Raw genomic sequence first — 22388 nt, forward strand, 5'->3', positions numbered from 1 at the left:
AAGTAGCAAAAGGGATTGGACACAAGTTACAACAACATTAGTGACGTTTTCCCCCTATATAAATATAAACACAAAGTACATTAGGTAATGAAGAAAAAACATAGTAGGAATGCATGTAATACATTATACTACAAACGAAAATAAAATTCACAAAAAAAACAATATAATAAGGAATAATACTGAATACGAACTGGAGTAAAGAGTTGGAAAAGTTACCAGGTCTGATCTAAATAGTTCATCAAATAAACCAGAAACATATTTTGACTCTAATGGCCATCATTCTACTATGTTTATATTTAGAAAGAAAAATACTTAAAATATGCAAGTGTGTTCATATTGTCTAGGATTATTAATTCAATGATTTTTTTTTTATTTCAAAGAGAGTTATTGAAGAACAGATTTTTTTTATTTTTTTTTAACTTTGAATGTTTATTTGTCAAGGGAAGTTTGAGTAGCTGTTAAACGTAATGTTAAAGATTCAGAAAAGCTACATTTGTTTTTGTATTTGTATTGATTTCCAAAAAGACTGCATTGTAAAAAACAAAAACAAAAACTGATAAGGCACCATGCTTACAATTTTGCACGTCTCAGGCGCTTTTCGTCTTGACATTACAAAGTTCAACTATCTCCCAAAAGAGCAAATAATAATGAAAATTAAAACCCTGACCCCATGCACACTATCAATATATGTACAAACAGACAGCAAAGTGAAAACTTCCTACATAGAAAACTAAAACCGTAAAACTGGGTATATGGGAGAAGCAATTCACACGGATGTCGACTTCGATTTGATTAACTCGGGTTACTCGCGTAAACAAAGTTTAAATCGAACGGATAGAATTTTTCTAAAACGTCATCAACTGAACCTTTTGACCTGAGTCGGGTTTTACCTACCTAGATGGCGGGTTTAGTCGAGTCGAGTAGGAAAACAAGATGGTAGAACAAGTGAAGTAAGTAAAAACTGAAAACAAAAGATCTTCAAATTTAAGCTACTACTATCTGACCATGTTTACATTGGGTAACAAATGATAAAAAGTTTATAAAACCAAAATATGAAAAAACAGCTCAGTTATTGATACAATACAAAATGAAAATGTGTTCATCGATTAACTCTTATAGTTTTACTTAAATAAGATATAACACTTTTAACACCAATATCATTACTCTTATAGTTAAATAAGATATAAACAAGAATGTGTCCCAAGTACCCGGATGCCCCATCCACACTATCATTTTCTATGTTCAGTGGACTGTGATAAAATCTCTAATTTGGAATTGAGATTGGAAAGATCATATCATAGGAAATATGTTTACTAAGTTTCAAGTTGATTGGACGTCAACTTCATCAAAAACTACCTCGACCAAAAACTTTAACCTGAAGCGGGACGAACGGGCAAACGAACGGCCTGACGAACGGACGCACAGACCAGAAAACATAATTCGCATAAATGGAGCATCAATATGAATATTTAAGATAATCGTGTAAAAACATTTTTTTTAAGGGTTTGAGAAGTTTACTCGACTTGTAAGTTATTGCTTGATTTAACTGTCCAGCGCGCTTGCGCAGTAACCCGAGTTAATGAAATCAAAGTTGACCCGGAGGGTTAGACTGGTTACCGATCGCAATATTACATATAACAATATGAGAGAGTACGGTTATTAGCTAATACCTGGAAAAGTATATATATAAAAAAGAAGATGTGGTATGATTGCCAATGAGACAACTGTCCATAAGACCAAAATAACACAGAAATTAACAGCTATGGTTCACAGTACGGCCTTCAACAATGAACAAAGCCCATACCGCATAGTCAGATATAAATCAAAAGGCCCCGAAATGACAATGTAAAACAATTCAAACGAGAAAACTAACGGTCTAATATTTATGTACAAAAAAATGAACGAAAAACAAATATGTAACACATAAACAAACGACAACCACTGAATTACATGCTCCTGACTTGGGACAGGCAAATACATATATAATGTTCCAGGGTTAAACATGTTAGCGGGATCCCAATCCCCCCTAACGTGGGACAGTGGTATAACAGTACAACATAAGACCGCATGAACAACATAAGAAGCATGTTTATCTATACCATACAAAAATAACTGCATATACTCTAACTTTTCTTTTACAGTACTTTGTATACCCCCATCCCTGTTTCACTTGAATTATTGTCAGCTTATTCGTATATGTGCATGTTTTCTGACACATAAAAGAAATGAAATTCATCTAATGTTTGAATGTTCATTTATACAGTCATGTAATTATAAACATTTAGCATGTTTGAAAAAGTGCAACACACGGTATTTTGGAACAAGAAATCAATTTTTCTTACAGTTTTAAAATTCAATTGAAGTAAAACATGACATGCAAGATAAATCAATATTCTTGACGCAACAATGACATTCTGTTACACAGAATAATAGTGGTGCATTTCTTTCCAGTGGGTCTCAAATCAACATTTACAGAAAATCTTGGTAAGAATTTAGTCTTAGATGCATATTTTTTTATTAGCTGTTATTGGCTTTGAACAAGCTGTCAGTAACTGCGAGTACTCTTAGATATGTACTTAGTGCCTCTGTTTTTAGGATATACAAGTAAACGGCCACGGCCACTCTGTATATTTGTTAGATGTATTTCTATTTGTATTCAGCCTTTTTCAACTGATTTGTATTGTTCATTCTTATGTTGTACTGTTACACCACTGCCAGGTTAGGGAGGGGGTGGTTGGGATCGCGTTAACATGTGTAACCCCGCCACATTCTTTATGTATGAGCCTGTTCCAAGTCAGGAGCTTGTAATTCAGTGGTTGTGGTCGTTTGTTGATGTGTTACATATGTGTTTTTCGTTCTTTTTTTTGGTACATAAATTAGACCGTTAGTTTTTTCGTTTGAATTGTTTTGCATTTGTCATTTCGGGACCTTTTATTGTTGACTATGCGGTATTGGCTTTGCTCATTGTTGAAGGCCGTACGGTGACGTATAGTAGTTTCTGTGTCATTTGATCTATTGTAGAGAGATGTCTCATTGGCAATTATACCACATCTTCTTTTTTATATATACAAGTAGTGGATAATTTACTCGTTTTAGATTAATTTGATAAAGTATTTTCAGATAGATTCACACAGCAATTTGTTTTAATTCCTTGATGTTTCTATTTTTTATATCAAAGAGACATCAGCCTGACCAAAAAGCAGATAAACATGTTAAATCCCGCAGCATTTTTGCGCCTGTCCCAAGTCAGTAGCCTCTGGCCTTTGTTTATCTGGTTTGTTTAAAATTGTAGGAAATATATGGAATTAAGATATAATAACATAAAATATTTTCCTGACTGCTTCAGACTGATTTCTTTATTGTAAAGGTATGCAATTATCTACTGATATGCTTTACCACTCGAAGTCACGATTTATTCATGTGTAAAATAACGTGAAGAATTTTAAAAGATTAACAGCGGTCTTGACAATCACTTTTGGCACTTTGAAACAAGTTTTGATCGTTTGTATTAATAATTAAGTTAGGTAAAAAGTTTTTACTGTTCATTCTGAAATTATTGCGAAATTTTTCATTAATATGAATAAAGCGACTGTGTGAGTATCGCAAAAATGAGAACTCCCATTCTGGAATCTGATGCATATATACTTCTTTATTTAGTTTTTCCTAAGGTCACAATAACTGATATCGCATTTATATCCATTGTTTAAAAAATGCAACGATAAATGCACGCAATAACTTCTGAATTTACAATACTGGAATATATTTTAAATTCAAATTAAACAAACATTTTAGTGAAATTAGTGGATTTTTACACATTGTATGATTTTTTTAAATATATGTTTCTACATATTGTTGGTACTTGAGTGTGATTCCCTAGGTACCCGACCACATCAACAGACACATTTACATCCGAAACCGGAAGAAAAAGTGTCGATTTTTAACCAATTTTATTTTTGTTATGTTTACAACACAGCTACAGTTATGCTTTTTTTTAAACACTTTAATCATTGTAACACTTTGTTTTTCAATAACAATTATTACACACATTAACATGACTATAAGTATCTGTAGTTAAGACAAGCAATATATATTAGAGGGCTTTGAGTACCTAGGCCTAGTTTTACGAAGCTGACACAGGACTAACACATGTCTTAGGATGGTCTTACGACATAACTTAAGTCTAAGTGGGTTTCACAAAGTGTTTCTAAATTATGACATCTCTTAAAGTTGGTCATAAATATAGGACTACACGAGAGGTGTCTCATGATGGTCTTAAGATAATCATAAGTTTATTTATATAAATTATAATCATTTTTTAGATAAATTTTGCAAATTATCTTGTTATTCTCTAATTATCTTTTCTCCGTTATCTGCTTATAACTAGATCTTATAGGTTAACAGATTAGGATTTGTCAACAATAAAAATTCGATGTAATGATATCAAGAATGCATGATTTTATCCTTTAACTTTATCACTACCGATACAGGGGTAATAGTAAATTGAATTCAACTAACTTGAACCAATTAATTTCTTCATTTTATTCTTTTTTCTCGCAATTTCGTATTTAAAGTTTTATTTGTACATTAAATTAGTATTTATCGATATTCTTTATATGAATTACATTTACTTTTTTTTTTTAAATCAGTTTTTAAAATTAACCAATACTGAGATATTTCCTACGATAGTCATAAGTTGATCGTTCCTACATGTATGTTCTCTTAAGGTAGCAATACCATAAAAACGAGTATCACACAGCACACAATATATTATATTTGCATGCAAACATATATCAATGTCATATTTGTTATGTGCCTCTTCCGTCTTAACTTTTCTTATCCCAGGCATAGATTACCTTCGCCGTATTTGGCACAACTTTTTGGAACTTTGGATCCTCAATGCTCTTCAACTTTTTACTTGTTTGGCTTTATAAATATTTTGATATGAGCGTTACTGATGAGTCTTATGTAGACGAAACGCGCGTCTGGCGTACTAAATTATAATCCTGGTATATTTGATAACTATTAACAACCTATATAAAAAGGAGAGGTGGGAGAGGAAAAGAAGATTTTATAATGCAAAAAAATAAGTAGACCACTTCTGGCTCATTATCGAAGATTAAAAAAAAAACAACAACCCAGGTCATTCAAATATTGTTTGTAAGTAAAAAAAAGTGATAAAACTCAATTAAAATTGAGAATGGAAATGGGGAATGTGTCAAAGAGACAACAACCCGACCAAAATAAAAAAAACACAACAGCAGAAGGTATTAAACTATTTTAACATATTTTGTTAGAATAATGAAAAAGGAGAAAAAAGTTTGTTTAGAATGTGTATAATTTATTTTAATTTGAAATTCTCATTGCGTTATCATTGTACTCATGTTATTACTGTTGAACCGTTGTTTATGATTTATATTACATTACAGGGTGGTAAGTTACCAGCTGCATTTCGTATCATAATAAACGACCCTAAACCTGAGATAACTACGAATTATAATGTTCACACCTCAGTATTTGAAATCAAGATTGGTTCCTTATATAGTCAACAAATGCTGCATTGCAAGACGATATAACATTCTCACAAAAAATGCCACAATCAAAGTTCGAAGAGCTACCTTAGATGATTATGACAACGTTATTGAAATAAGAGACCCGAAAGAACTTCATGGAGGTTATGACCCATTACCAGATACCTACAAAATGCTTGTAGAAAGTCCAATGACCAAAGCATACGTTGCAACTGTAAATGAAAAACCGGTAGGTTTATTACTCATAGTTTTTTGTGTGAACCAATCAATCTGGGGAAATAAATATTGTACGGTACATGGACGTAGATTGTTTTTCAGTTATTGGATAATACAATCTGTTCCTTAATAAAAATAATTGGTGACATAGTAGAATATCAAAATACGAAATCTTAGATAAATTCAAATGTAAATAAAAATTTGATTGCTGGAGTATTTTAATAGTTATCAAAAGTACCAGGATTATAACTTAGTACGCCAGACGCGCGTTTCGTCTATATAAGACTCATCAGTGACGCTCAAATCGAAATATTGATAAAGCCAAACATGTACAAAGTTGAAGGGCATTGAGGATCCAAAATTCCAAAAAGTTGTGCCAAATACGGCTAAGGTAATCTATGCCTGGAATAAGAAAATCCTTAGTTTTTCGAAAAATTCAAAGTTTTGTAAACAGGAAATTTATAAAAATGACCACATTATTGATATTCATGTCAAACCCTTATTAAAGAAAATACCAAATCATTAGAAAACATATTGCAGAAAGTAGACTCAACTAGAGCTATTCCTCAGTTTAAAAAATATAAAATTGCAATCCTGGTATCTATGATGAGTGTATATGTTACACTTCAAAACAAAGATGCACTAAAATTTAAAAACTTACAAGACAAACAAATGCCAGGGGCTCATGACTTTGGATAGGCGCTTAAATGCGACAGGGTTAAACATGTTTTGTGAGATCTCATCCATCTTTTATACATCTAGCTAATGTAGAATGAAGAAACACACATCAATACGCAGTTAAACTCAGTTCCGAGTCCGAGTCCGATATCAGAAAAGGTAACAAAAGAAACTAAGAAAAATGACAATGATACATAAATTTACAAAGGACTACCAGCAGTTACTGACATGTCAGCTCCAGAACTCAATTTGTACAGCGGTTTAGTACTGTTACCTTTCAAGCACAATCACTCCCGTTAAGGGATTAGTATTATACCATCATAAAATATACCAGAAGACCATAACCCGTATCATGCCAACAACTGGTTTTAGAATAAATGTTTTTATTTCCGATGCAAAGAATCTATGAGTGAATCAATATAAATACCAAAATATGCCATCCTTGATGACGTGAAAACAGTATCGTAACAATATCCCTGCTGAATAAATTGAGGTGAATGCCGACTCGACATTTTTGAGGTTTGAATATGAACATAAAAGATTGAAATACCTGAATATATAAGATATCTGCATATTGTTTTATATTAACGAATGATGTCCTTGTACCGATGATAACATTTAATAAATGTTTTGACTAGTTTGTGATATTGAAAACACTGGTTTAATAATATACATACATATACATTATGATGTTAAATCCTTACTGTTCTTCTGCCTGTAATACAAGTCGGTTTTGACTGTCCATTACGTTAAACCACTTATTCCATGGGATGTTTTAGTTGATTTTAGTCTCTGATGTTTGACTTTTTATTGTTAATTGTTTTTGGCTGGTAAGTAGTTTTTGGTAACTTCGAGTACTCTCAAATCGTACTATAGTTTGACATTTTGATAAAATTTGTGATGCATTTTTGTCTTTCAATGTTTACCCATTTTGTGTTATAAATAACTCTCATCTCACTATTTTCAATATATTATACCACCTTTTATAGGTTTAAAGTGTGATGATAAATTTTCAATTCTTTCCTCGCACTTTAGCCCAACAAATTTATTTATTTTTAAATATTTCCGTACTCAATGTACAACAGAAATATTATCTTTACCTGTGTAAGTTATTTTATTACACGCCATTTAGTCAAAGTTTATTCGTTCAGTGTATGTTTGCATGCTTTTATTTATATGTCTTTAGATTCCGTTAAGCTATTTCAATTGATATTTTATAGTGAGTCTTTGTATGTCGTAATGTTCTAATGCACAAACCTATTATTCAGTGGTTGTCGTTGTTTGATGTGGTTCATACGTGTTTTTCGTTTCTTTATATAGATAAGTCCGTTGGTTTCCCTATTTGAATGGTTTTACACTTGTCGTTTTTGGAGCCCTTTATAGCTTGCTGTTCGGTGTGTAAAGTAAAATCACAATAATACTGAACTCCGAGGAAAATCAAAACCGAAAGTTCGTAATCAAATGGCAAAATCAAAAGCTTAATCACATCAAACGAATAGACAACTGCTATATTCCTGATTTGGTACAGACATTTTTTTGGTGAAGAAAATGGTGGATATAAATGTGGTTTAACAGCTAGCTAAACCTCTCACATCTATAACAGTCACATAAAATTCCATTATATTTACAACGATGTGTGAAAAAAGCATACAGCAAACAACATCTTCCTATATCTATTTTATAGGAAAAATTGTCAAAAATAGGGGTACAGCAGTCAACATTGTATTGTTATGTTAATCACTTTAAAAACAAACAAATATGTAAGCAAACAGTTACCACGGCACAATAACACAATGATGGGATGTATAAGTACAGATCCACGTCATATGTAACAAAAAATCACAAAAAGGCATATAGACAAAGCCTATTAGGAAAAATGAAATACAAGAATACAAAAATTATCATACCAAAAACAGACTAAACAGTAAAAGTAATATGCATAAAGACAAACTAAAGAATACTATAACACGCTATTAAGACTATAAACAACGTCAGTGCCCAATGCTACCTCATACAGGCCGTATTTAGCCGTAACACAAAGAGTTGTTCCATCGGCAATAATACCTCATCCGCTTATATCTAATTTAAGTGATTACAGTAACTACTTAGACCACTCGGCCACCGAGGCCCCTATTATGGATTGATGATTTTGATGAATATTTCGATTGTACCTTTCCTTTCAGTAACACCCTTTTTGATAGAGTGTAAGAATCATTACAAAAAAATAAGTTAATTTCTTCTTACAGGTGGCATTGCACTTTGCATCGTTGATTGATGACGAAGAAACTATTGGACTGTTCGGAGTAAGAGTTTCAGCAAAATATCATGATTATTGTCTAACCCCAAAAATGTTTGATCACCATAGAACTGTCAATTATGAAACTGCAATGCAATTCGTTGCTTGCATAGATGGGACATCCAGTCAGAAGTTTTCTAGTGGATTTTTTCTCAAAAGTGCTGACAAAATTATGTCAAAGGTTAGTGTACTTTCATGTCTCTCTTGCACGTTTGACCTTTCTTAAATATTTTTTTCACGGTAATGTTATTGTGCTTTCTTATACATTTGGCGTCGATGATATTGTAACTGCCATTATTGTTGTGATGTCTTCCGTGATGTCATCACTATGACGAGGATATAGAAGTTTGTATGGGTTTAATAATTATTTATTTCATGTACTGCTGAGTGCAACTTTAAATATAAGCATACAGCTAAACACTAAATTGACAATTGGGATATAATCTTTATTATAAAAGATACCAAAGAGACAGTCAAACTCATATATCTAAAACAACTGACAACGCCATGGCTAAAAAGACAAACAAACAAAAGCACACACGACACAACATAGAAAACTAAAGAATAAACAACACGAACCCCACCAAAAAACTAGGGGTGATACTGTTGGGTCAGTTAAAACAAACTATAAATAATGAAGAGACTGTTACATGTTTTAACCTTGTAACAAGCTGGATGTCATAACTTAATTCTTACGTTGATGTTGTCCGAAGAATTCCGAAAATTTACATACGACCAATACTTTCCTGTGTCCCATTGAATGAATGCATTCTATAACTTTATCAATGTTATATTGTTTTTAAGTCTTCCAATATTGACTTTATCGTTTCTAACATTGATTTTTTTTCATGAATTAAACTATTTCAAAATTTATCGAAACACATTGGTCGATGACACTGCTGGTGGACGTTTCGTCCCCGAAGGTATCATCAGCCCAGTAGTCAGCACTTCGGTGTTGATATGAATATTATTGATACGGTCATTTTTATAAATTTCCTGTTACAAAACTTTGAATTTTCGAAAAACTAAGGATTTTCTTATCCCAGGAATAGATTACCTTAGCCGTATTTGGCACAACTTTTTGGAATTTTGGGTCCTCAATGCTCTTCAACTTTGTCCTTGTTTGGCTTTAAAACTATTTTGATCTGAGCGTCAATGATGAGTCTTATATAGATGAAACACACGTCTGGCGTATTGAATTATGATCCTGGTATCTTTGATTACTATATAGGGTGCCATTTATGGTGAAGGATCGGCTTACCATCTTAGATCACCAATTAGCTTCGTTTGTATTGCTGAGTTTTTGTATTTCTATATAATGTTTTGTACGACTGTTGTTTATCTTTTATGTGTTTGACAGATAATGGTTGGTTATAGTGGTTTCATTTTCTCTTATACTTATGGAATTCGATTGCCCTTCTGTATCTTTTGCCGTTTTTTTCAGTCTAAAAATACGATCGTGTTCTTGAGCACATCTCTGTATTTGCCTATCTAGACCATGTGTCGTAAAACTCAAAAACACATAAATTAAGAGTACATAAATGTATAGACCACAACTTATCATTAGAATAAAAACGAATTTATATCATTAATCATTTCCACTTTCTGTAATTATAAACGATAACATAAGGTCAGTTTGTTGTAAATATGAATAAAAAAGAATAAAATATTTTTCACTATTATGATGAATATTATGAAAAGTACTAACGTATACATGTACTTATTCTTTTCAGAAAATGGTCCAATACTTTACAAGCAGAAAAAAGATTGTAAACAAATTAATTCTCAACGAAAATTATCCAGCTTCAGCGCAGGTTATTACCATTAACCATCTTAAAGAATTATTTTCTTCGCATATACTATGCAAGTATCTTTTCCCAGAAGGTCGATTATTGAAATATTGGATGGCGTACCGAACACTTCCTTCAAATATCCCTTTAATTATGAATAAAAGGACAACGACTGTTGCCTCGTGTTTGCATCAACCCAACAACGCATTAATAATCATAGGAACATATGCTTATACTTTCAACGGATTGTTCTACCACCTTGATGTTTATGGAAATACTGACGCAAATTTTAAAGAACATCTTTTCCTTCATTTAAAAGAAATTGTATGTCTTGCAGCAGATAATATTTGCGTGGAAATAGTAATAGCAGACGAAATACCAAGCAAAAGAGTTGACGAAGCTTTTCTCTTATTCGGCTTTGAAAGAAACAACAACAGTAACCATTTTAGGGTAGATGTATGGGAGAGCAGCACTAAATCACTTTTGAGTCTGAGATTTTTTTTTAGTTCAAAATCTGATAACAAATATTGATAATTTTTCTTTTATTTTATCAATCGTTAGTTGTCTACGTCTATGAGTTGTTGTTTGATCGAGGAACACATGCAACTTGAATATGTTTACGTTTTTCGTTTTCGTTATAACAAAATTTTACAAATTTCGTACATCAGAATCGTTTTTCTGCATTGATCGTCACCAGGAACGCTCAAAGCCGAATATTTCAAACCAAGGATGTATAAGAAGTGAACTATTAAAGAGCAATTTTTTTCATAAAAACCATGAAAAAAACCTAAATCCATCAAAGGTCAACCTTACTTCAGCGTGTTGAAACCTTTTTCAGTTTCCTAATTATACTTAATTTTATTAACGGACAATTTTAGAACAATTTATTAGACAAATGGCACAACTAAATTGATAAATGATATAATGCATTGAACATTTCTTCAATTAATACATTAACTATACGAAAGGCACAATAAATGAGACTTCACCCCAACAAAAAGTGTTAACTAGATAAAAAAAAGTTATAGGTTAAATTTGATTGTATGCTGTAGTATAAGGACAAACAAAGAATTTAACAGGATCAAGAAAAGTGTAAAAATGATTTTCATATTATAATGTGTATCGTATTTTCCATCTCATCTCATTTAATATTAGTAGGATTTGACAACTTGGTGTAGACCATGTAGTTTATAAATGTACTCGTATGTTTGAAGTGCTTTGCTCGATAAGCCTTCATCATGAACTCTCATACCTAAACAATTGATACCAAGGGTTGTAAACATACGTAGACAATTTAGAATGTATTTGACCAAAGCGACCTTCTAACGATTTCCAAATTATTCTAATGTAAACTTACTATGAGGGATATGAAAACATAAATCAGAACCTTAATTTCTAAAAAGTTTCTTTAGTTATCAATGAGGAATTTCAGAAATGTAAGTTGACCTTAGATAGATTTGGCTATTTTGTTTAGGTCCCTGTATTTATATTGATATCTAATCAAGGAAGGTGCTTTGGACGTACCCAATTTATAAAGTGTTATTTCCATATTGTACTTATCTAGTTGTTTTAATTTTCATACCAGTTGCAAAATCCAAATAAATAGAGCATACAGATGAAGATCTGATTTTGACACACTCGCAAGGATTTATACCGCGACAGTTTTAACATTCAAATGTCGCGTTATAATGTCATTCTCTAAACTGATTTGGTTTCAAGTGCAATATTAGGCTGATATTCAAAAAGTTTGCTTATCTATTAGTCGTCCCGATTTTTAAAATCATGTTTAGTAACTGAACACTACAATGGTATACTTCTAGTCTAGTGGTGTTCCCACCTGTGAAAAAGGAACAGAAGATACCAAATTGACATTGAATGCGGCTCCACCTGTGAAAAAGGAACAGAAGATACCAAATTGACATTGAATGCGGCTAAGACAAAGAGCAGCTGACAACGCCATTGAAAAAATACGAAAGACAAAAAAATTATGAATCAATGTCATTCCATTCGTTTGGTGTGTTTGAGCTTCTGATTTTGTCATTTGTTAAGGGACTTAAAAATAAAAACTAAAACTAAATGGAGAATGAATCTATGGGCCACAGATGCCCCCGCTTGTAAATATGCCTGAGTCAACTTCCACAAACAAATGCATGATTCATTTAGTTATAAGCAGTGTGTATAAGTTTCATAACATTTGGATGAAGCAAACTAAAGTTAGAGAACGGAAACGAAAAATGTCAGCATTTTTTATGTTTATAAAGGGTAATTTAAAACGGGGCCCAAAATTAAAAAAAACCACTTTAATACTCGGTTAGATATTAGCATTTTAAAGAACCCCAAGAATTCTAGAATAAAACCCCATTGAAATTGGTCAAGAAATAAGCAATTTATACAAAGTTTTAGAAAAGTAGTTTTTGACTCCTTTTTGGTCCTTAATCCCTGACCACTTAGGACCATATTCCCCAAAATCAATACCAACCTTTCTTTTTTGGTATAGAACCTTGTTGTACAATTTCAGAAAGATACATACACTTACACACAAGTTATTGTCTGGAAACTAGAAAAATGCTTATTTGGATCCCTTTTTAGGCCCCTAATTCCTAAACTGTTGGAACCATAACCCCCAAAATCAATCCCAACCTTCCTTTTCAAAGGTGGGTTCAAACCTTGTGTTTAATTTTCATAGAGATCCATTCACTTAAACTAAAGTTATTGTGCGAAAACCAAGTGTCTTCGGACGACGACGACGACGACGTGTTATCAATATACGACCGCACAATTTTTTTGCGGTCGTAAAAAAATGAAATAGAGGTCGTATCAGTTTAACATGTCAAACAGACATGTCAACCTTTATAAGTACAGAATGAATAATTTAGACCTAACAATGATTCTATAGTATAGCAAATACATTTGAAATTCTTCTTACAAACTTTTGACCATTTACCTTTAAGTTAACCATAAAAACTTTACAAAACCAAATCAAGCACCCCATTTGTCTATTTATTAACGCTATTTTGCTAAAACTTGAAATCAGTTGATCTGAATTGTGTCACACAAACGTTATCATTTTTTAACAATCATATTAAAAAAGAAATTATTTACAAAAAGAATGGTTTGCCTCTTTATAATGCTTATAAATTTGGACACCATTTTTTATAAAATAACTACAATGAAAGACATTGGCTTATATAATTGTGAAACAATCAAAAATGAGAAAAATAACGCCATGAATTATGCTTAACAAAATTAATATATACTCCATGGACTTTTAGCTTTATATGGATATTTGTATTTCGCTAATTTATTTTGTACACATGCTGTTAGTTTTCTTGTTTAAATAGTTTTACATTTGTCATTTGTGGACTTATTATAGCTGACTATGCGATATGGGTTTTGGTCAATGTTGAAGGCCGTAAAGTAACCTATAGTTGTAAACTTCTATGTCATTTGGGCTCTTGACGAGAGTTTTATTTCTCAGATTTATTGTGATGTAACTGGATGACAGTTTTGAATAACAGTGGCAAATTTTAAAGTAAAATTATATCTATTATCATGATTATTAACAGATTGAGAATAAAGAATAAAACAAGATGTTAATCTTAACATTAAGTTTAAAATCTTCGAAATTATTTGTATGAAACAACAAAGACTTGTGCCTTTGACTTTATATGTACTAAGCATACGCATATCAATATTACTGATATCTCATTCCTATTCTCCTATATGTATATCCTCAGATATTACAGTTACTTTCCTGGAACGTTCATTGATCAAACTTACTATTTCAATGTGACCTTGTTTAAAAGCTATCTTTACAGGTGACCAACCTTCATTGTCACATTTATTATAATCTGCTCCTATGTCTAACAACATCCTTACTATTTCTGTATGTCCCTTACTACAAGCAAACAATACAGGTGACCAACCTTCATTGTTACATTTATTATAATCTGCTCCTATGTCTAACAACATCCTTACTATTTCTGTATGTCCCTCACTACAAGCACTCATTACAGGTGACCAACCTTCATTGTCACATTTATTATAATCTGCTCCGATGTCTAACAACATCCTTTCTATTTCTGTATGTCCATTATCACAAGCAAACAATACAGGTGACCAACCTTCATTGTCACATTTATTAAAATCTGCTCCTATGTCTAACAACATCCTTACTATTTCTGTATGTCCCTCACTACAAGCAAACATTACAGGTGACAAACCTTCAATGTCACATTTATTATAATCTGCTCCTATGTCTAACAACATCCTTACTATTTCTGTATGTCCCTCACTACAAGCAAACATTACAGGTGACAAACCTTCAATGTCACATTTATTATAATCTGCTCCGATGTCTAACAACATCCTTACTATTTCTGTATGTCCCTTATTACAAGCAAACATTACAGGTGACCGATCGTTATTGTTACATTTATTATAATCTGCTCCTATGTCTAACAACATCCTTACTATTTCTGTATGTCCCTTACTACAAGCACTCTTTACAGGTGACCAACCTTCATTGTCACATTTATTATAATCTGCTCCTATGTCTAACAACATCCTTACTATTTCTGTATGTCCCTTACTACAAGCACCCATTACAGGTGACCAACCTTCATTGTCACATTTATTATAATCTGTTCCTATGTCTAACAACATCCTTACTATTTCTGTATGTCCCTTACTACAAGCACTCATTACAGGTGACCAACCTTCATTGTCACATTTATTATAATCTGCTCTTATGTCTAACAACATCCTTACTATTTCTGTATGTCCCTTACTACAAGCACTCTTTACAGGTGACCAACCTTCATTGTCACGTTTATTATAATCTGCTCCTATGTCTAACAACATCCTTACTATTTCTGTATGTCCCTCACTACAAGCAAACATTACAAGTGACAAACCTTCAATGTCACATTTATTATAATCGGCTCCGATGTCTAACAACATCCTTACTATTTCTGTATGTCCCTTACTACAAGCAAACAATACAGGTGACCGATCGTTATTGTTACATTTATTATAATCTGCTCCTATGTCTAACAACATCCTTACTATTTCTGTATGTCCCTCACTACAAGCACTCATTACAGGTGACAAACCTTCAATGTCACATTTATTATAATCTGCTCTTATGTCTAACAACATCCTTACTATTTCTGTATGTCCCTTACTACAAGCACTGATTACAGGTGACCAACCTTCATTGTTACATTTATTATAATCTGCTCCGATGTCTAACAACATCCTTACTATTTCTGTATGTCCCTCACTACAAGCAAACATTACAGGTGACAAACCTTCAAGGTCACATTTATTATAATCTGCTCCGATGTCTAACAACATCCTTACTATTTCTGTATGTACATTACCACAAGCAAACAATACAGGTGACCAGCCTTCATTTTCACATTTATTATAATCTGCTCCTATGTCTAACAACATCCTTACTATTTCTGTATGTCCCTTACTACAAGCAATCATTACAGGTGACCAACCTTCATTGTTACATTTATTATAATCTGCTCCTATGTTAAACAACATCCTTAATATATCTGTATGTCCCTCACTACAAGCAAACATTACAGGTGACCAACCTTCATTGCCACATTTATTATAATCTGCTCCTATGTCTAACAACATCCTTACTATTTCTGTATGTCCCTTACTACAAGCAACTAATACAGGTGACCAACCGTCATTGTTACATTTATTATAACCTGCTCCTATGTCTAACAACATCCTTACTATTTCTGTATGTCCCTTACTACAAGCACTCATTACAAGTGACCAACCTTTGTTGTCACATTTATTATAATCTGCTCCTATGTCTAACAACATCCTTACTATTTCTGTATGTCCCTTACTACAAGCCCTCATTACAGGTGACCAACCTTCATTGTCACATTTATTATAATCTGCTCCTATGTCTAACAACATCCTTACTATTTCTGTATGTCCCTCACTACAAGCACTCATTACAGGTGACAAACCTGCAATGTCACATTTATTATAATCTGCTTCGATGTCTAACAACATCCTTACTATTTCTGTATGTCCCTTACTACAAGCACTCATTACAGGTGACCAACCTTTATTGTCACATTTATTATAATCTGCTCCTATGTCTAACAACATCCTTACTATTTCTGTATGTCCCTCACTACAAGCACTCATTACAGGTGACAAACCTTCAATGTCACATTTATTATAATCTGCTTCGATGTCTAACAACATCCTTACTATTTCTGTATGTCCCTCACTACAAGCACTCATTACAGGTGACAAACCTTCAATGTCACATTTATTAAAATCTGCTTCGATGTCTAACAACATCCTTACTATTTCTGTATGTCCCTTACTACAAGCACTCTTTACAGAAGACCAACCTTCATTGTCACATTTATTATAATCTGCTCCTATGTCTAACAACATCCTTACTATTTCTGTATGTCCCTCACTACAAGCACTCATTACAGGTGACAAACCTTCAATGTCACATTTATTATAATCTGCTTCGATGTCTAACAACATCCTTGCTATTTCTGTATGTCCAATACAACAAGCAAACAATACAGGTGACCGATCGTTATTGTTACATTTATTATAATCTGCTCCTATGTCTAACAACATCCTTACTATTTCTGTATGTCCATTACCACAAGCAAACAATACAGGTGACCAACCTTTATTGTCACATTTATTATAATCTGCTCCTATGTCTAACAACATCCTTACTATTTCTGTATGTCCCTCACTACAAGCACTCATTACAGGTGACAAACCTTCAATGTCACATTTATTATAATCTGCTTCGATGTCTAACAACATCCTTGCTATTTCTGTATGTCCAATACAACAAGCAAACAATACAGGTGACCGATCGTTATTGTTACATTTATTATAATCTGCTCCTATGTCTAACAACATCCTTACTATTTCTGTATGTCCATTACCACAAGCAAACAATACAGGTGACAAACCTTCATTGTTACATTTATTATAATCTGCTCCTATGTCTAACAACATCCTTACTATTTCTGTATGTCCCTTACTACAAGCCCTCAGTACAGGTGACCAACCTTCATTGTCACATTTATTATAATCTGCTCCTATGTCTAACAACATCCTTAATATTTCTGTATGTCCCTCACTACAAGCACTCATTACAGGTGACCAACCTCCATTGTCACATTTATTATAATCTGCTCCGATGTCTAACAACATCCTTAATATTTCTGTCCAACCTTCTTGGGCAGCTATATTCAATGATGTTACTTCATCACTCCCACACTGATTAACATTAACACCATGATTAACACACCAATGAATCATAGGAATGTCACCTATAAAACAAAACCATGACAGGACAGTATTAATGTTATATACATCACAGGTGTGTGCTAATTGTCTCTGGTAAGATACATCCAGTTTATTCAAAACACATAGATATCTCTGTCTGAAATGAGGTATCTCCATATTGATGTTACAATGCACAACATCGACTTCACCTTTTGACCAGTCATTAATCATTCTTTGTATGTACATTTCATGATACTTATGCGGCACAATTGTCATGAACTGATCCATATTGTCTTGTTTTTCTAGTAAAAATCTTTCCTTGATTAAACTACTATGTGCATTCTTTATTAAACAGTGGATTATTTTCTGTCCATAGTAGTACACTAAAAAGTCAAATATTTTATCATGAATAGTTTTGTATATGTTTTGTTCCTTTTTCAGGAATGTATGTATAAGTGAGTTCAGTTCATCCTGTAAAGTAATCCTTGATGTCCCTCTATCCAGTCTACATGCCTCACAAGTGTTCTCAATAATAGTTCTTGTTTCTGCATTCACCTCCTCTGTAAATATCTCTTCCTTTAAATTGTTGTTAAATATGACACATAGAGCCAAAGCACAGTATTTACTAGAAAACCCTTTTGTCCGTAGTTTGTCAATTTCTGCTTTATAAACTGTAAATGGGTTCTGGAAAAAATCCGTGATATTAATGGCAGGATTTTCATTGTATAACTTACATAAAAGTGGGAAACAATCATATAAATCATAATAATCTATAATCTCAGGAGCTTTAGTTTTCAGATATAACACAGCTATTGACTCCTTTTCAGTTTTTGTCAAGCACATGCTTTCTGATAATAGGTTACATACACATGATTTGAAAACTGATAAACATTCAAACTTGTCATCCTGATAGACTTGTAATCGACATGCTGCAATTATCTTAGCTTGTGTATTCGAAAGGATCTTTTTTAGTCGCTCCATGACTGGTTCCCAAACTTTTATGTCGGTCTGGTTTAAAGAATAATTTCCACATAAATCATCAATAACAAACAATGTTTTCTGATTTGGGTTATAAAACTTGATAATGTCACCTGGATCTGTCACTAGAAGTATATCGTACCCTTTATCTGCCATTTGTAATGCCATATGTCGGAGTATTGCTGTCTTACCAACACCAGAACTAGCAGTAACAGTTACGCAACTGTTCTCCTTTATACATTTAAGTACATGTTTGGTAGCTTCTGTTGTTATAAACACCTTTTCATTGTCCTTCCACTCCTCAAGGATCTCCTTAATTTGTGCTAAAAAATGAATAATAAAATCTTTATTACTGTCTTTATTTAGATTATTCTGCAGTTCGAATATTTGGATATTGTCTGAATTGTGATTTTTCACCACAAACAAGAGTTTGCTAGTTTCAAATAATTCAACTAATTTTGACCATTTAATTGAAGTAAGAAGGCAGCGTCATTGTCTCTATTTATATAGGCATTGGCCCTAGATTTCGTTTGATGTTTGGTGTTGTTGTCACTTTAATTACCCTTAAGTATTTATCCCATAAGTCTATAATATTTTTCTTGCTTTTTGAACTATTTTGATAGAAACTATATAGCTAGTTTCAGCAACATAATTTTTCTTAAAAGTTATTGGTTTTTTTTTTACCTAGTCATTGATGATATTTTAATTCATTTTTGACCAATTTGTTGAAGTTTTATTTTACAGTTGATTTATTTTATTGATAATGCTTTAAAACGTATTTTTAACTTTGTAGTTTTGTGTATGTACGAATTTGTGTATATCTATTATTAACATGTGAAGTAATCGAGTAATGAATGTTGTTTAACACATGCCAAGGGTAAAATCTCTTTGTTCTTACTGTGCTATAATCTATATAATGCACAGCAAAGGTGTAGATTAACTATCTCAGATATACTGCTCAGTTCAAATCTATTTTTACCTTAAGGGGCTATTCCTGAATTTTGAAAGGGACGTTATTCTATAAAATAAAAAAAAATATATCACCGTGTGAAGCGAGACTAAAAAGTGGGCAATTGACCATTTTGTTCATGTTGACTTATCTTTAGTTCTTATATTGCTGTACATTATTGCTGTTTACAGTTTATCTCTATCTATAATAGAATTCAAGACAATAACCAAAAGCTGCAAAATTTTCTTAAAATTACAAACTCAGGGGAAGCAACCCGACAACATATTGCCTGAATCGTCTGAAAATTTTAGGGCAGATAGATTTTGACCTAATGACAATTTTAATTAGTCAGATTTGCTCTTACTGCTTTGGTTTTTAGAGATATGAGCCCAAAACTGCATTTTACCCTATGTTCTATTTTAAGACATGGCAGCCATCTTGGTTCGCGCGCCGGGTCATCGGATACATTTTTGTCTCCCCTTGAAGGAGTCAAAAATCGAGACATAGGTCGGTGGCGATGACGTCAATTGCTACTGGAAGAACGCTAACACCCAAGAAAGACGAAGTCTTGTCCAAAGAGAGATAAAATCTAGAGAAGAAGAAAACAGACAAGCAAAGACAGTAGAATTAGGGAGCCAAGGTGCTTGGTCGAGATGGGATTTGGAACAACGATCCCGTAAATGGTCAGATATATGGTGATATCCGCAATACCAACTGCAGTTCCTTCTGAGATCAGTGTATGATGTGTTACCAACACCTTCAAATCTGCACAGGTGGAAACTTTCAGAAACACCAGACTGTCCCTTGTGCGGAAACAGAGGAACTCTACAACATGTTCTTTCAGGGTGTAATATCGCTCTTACACAGGGGAGATATACATGGCGACACAACCAAGTACTCCGGGAACTTGCTGAAGTGATAAAGAAACAGAGGAAAGATGCAAAACACATTAGAGACAAACCTATCAAAATCCAGTTTGTGAAGGAGGGTGAAGTAGGCCAGAAAAGTAAAAAGAACATATCAGGAATGCTTAACCAGGCGAAGGATTGGCAATTAGAAGTTGATCTAGGAAAGAAGATGCAATTTCCTGATATTGTACCAACTAACCTAAGACCAGACATGGTACTTTGGTCTACAAGCAGTAAAAAGGTAGCAATCATAGAGTTGACAGTTCCCTGGGAGGAGAGATGTGGCGAAGCAAATGAAAGAAAGAGGGCAAAATATGATGGACTGTTGGCAGAGTGCAGAGATAGAGGATGGCAGACATGGAACTTTCCTGTTGAGGTTGGCTGCAGAGGATTCCCTGCACAGTCAGTGTGGAGAATGTTTTCTGCAGTTGGAGTGACTGGCCAGAATAGAAGAGCAGCAATCAAGAAACTGGGCCAAGCAGCAGAGAAAGCATCTTGCTGGATATGGATGAAGAGAGATAGTAGTAGCTGGAAACCCACCACCAATGCGCAGTGATTGATCACCACTGTGGACCCCCCATCCTGAGAGTGTACCGAGCTAGGGGTCGAAACACATGATGACGGATGGCCTCGGCTGAGGACATTGGCGGTGTTTGCAGTAATTCCACCAGTACTGTATGTAAGTAACTTGTTTATGATTATATCTAGTTTATGGTGAACCACAAGTAGTAGGTCAATCATGTTTGGTATGCAGTTGTATAAGCATTGGCACATCTCATCTCCATGGAGATTATTTGGCCCTGCCTCTTCAGTCATGGTCTATTGATCTTGAAACTTATCTTAGTTATCATGTCTTAGTTTGTGATTAGGCCAGTTCTAGTGGAACCATTAGTGGAAGGCCAATGTTAATTTGTATTCAGTTGTATAAGCATTGGCACATCTCATTTCAATAGAGAATATTTGGCCTCGCTCATCAATCACAGTCTAATGACTTTGAAACTTATCTTAGTTTAAATATATTAGCTTGTGATAAGTTCAGTTTAAGATGAACTTCTAATGTTAAGTCAATGATATTTGGTATGCATATTTATTGGCATCTGGAAGTATCGTTTCCATGCAGATTATATAGCCCTGTCCACTCTTCATGGTTCATTGACTTTGAAACTTTTTTTTATAGTTTTTATAGTTTACAAGTTAATGTTTGTATTTAGGTTTGGGAACGACTTAAAATAAGTCAATGGTATTTGGTATACAGTTGTATTAGCTTTGGCACATCTCATTTACTATACAAGGAGATTATTGAGCCATGTAACTCAGTCATGGTTCATTAATATTTGCATAACTTGTGTAAGATGTTAAAGTATTGCTATTTTGATTTCAACATTTGCATAATCAAAATTACAAAAAGGCGAGACATATCTCTGAGATAACAGTTTACTTAAACTAGATACCCTAATGAAGATTATAGACAAGTTTGGTTATATTTGGCCCAGTAGTTTCAAAGGAGAAGATTTTTGTAAAAGATAACAAAAATTTAAGAAAAAAATGGTAAAGTTGCCTATTAAGGGCAATTACCCCTTAAGGGGTCAACTGACTATTTTGGTCATATTCGACTTATTTGTAGATCTTACTTTGTTGAACATTATTGCTGTTTACAGTTTATCTCTTTCTATAATAATATTTAAGATAATAACCAAAAACGGAAAAATTTCCTTAAAATTTTCAATTCAG

The 22388-nt window shown here is 33.1% G+C and overlaps 2 protein-coding genes across 2 annotated transcripts in view; one reads left to right on the forward strand and one right to left on the reverse strand.

The window, feature by feature from the left end:
- Window positions 1-5431: 5431 nt before the first annotated feature.
- LOC139487461 (histidine N-acetyltransferase-like) lies at window positions 5432-11128 on the forward strand. The gene is made up of 3 exons (XM_071272271.1): window positions 5432-5757; window positions 8669-8899; window positions 10452-11128. Exons 1-3 carry the CDS (start codon window positions 5497-5499, stop codon window positions 11037-11039), a joined length of 1080 nt encoding a protein of 359 aa, XP_071128372.1. The 5' UTR covers window positions 5432-5496; the 3' UTR covers window positions 11040-11128.
- A 2969-nt stretch (window positions 11129-14097) lies between these two features.
- LOC139487468 (ankyrin repeat and KH domain-containing protein 1-like) overlaps window positions 14098-22388 on the reverse strand; it is a 30957-nt gene continuing 22666 nt past the window's right edge. Inside the window, exon 4 of the mRNA XM_071272284.1 lies at window positions 14098-19123. Coding sequence (XP_071128385.1) covers window positions 14220-19123 — 4904 coding nt within the window. The 3' untranslated portion in view covers window positions 14098-14219. The remainder of the gene's footprint in view (window positions 19124-22388) is intronic.

The sequence above is a fragment of the Mytilus edulis genome, chromosome 1, assembly GCF_963676685.1.
Source record: "Mytilus edulis chromosome 1, xbMytEdul2.2, whole genome shotgun sequence".
In the NCBI taxonomy this organism is placed as follows: Eukaryota; Metazoa; Mollusca; class Bivalvia; order Mytilida; family Mytilidae; genus Mytilus; species Mytilus edulis.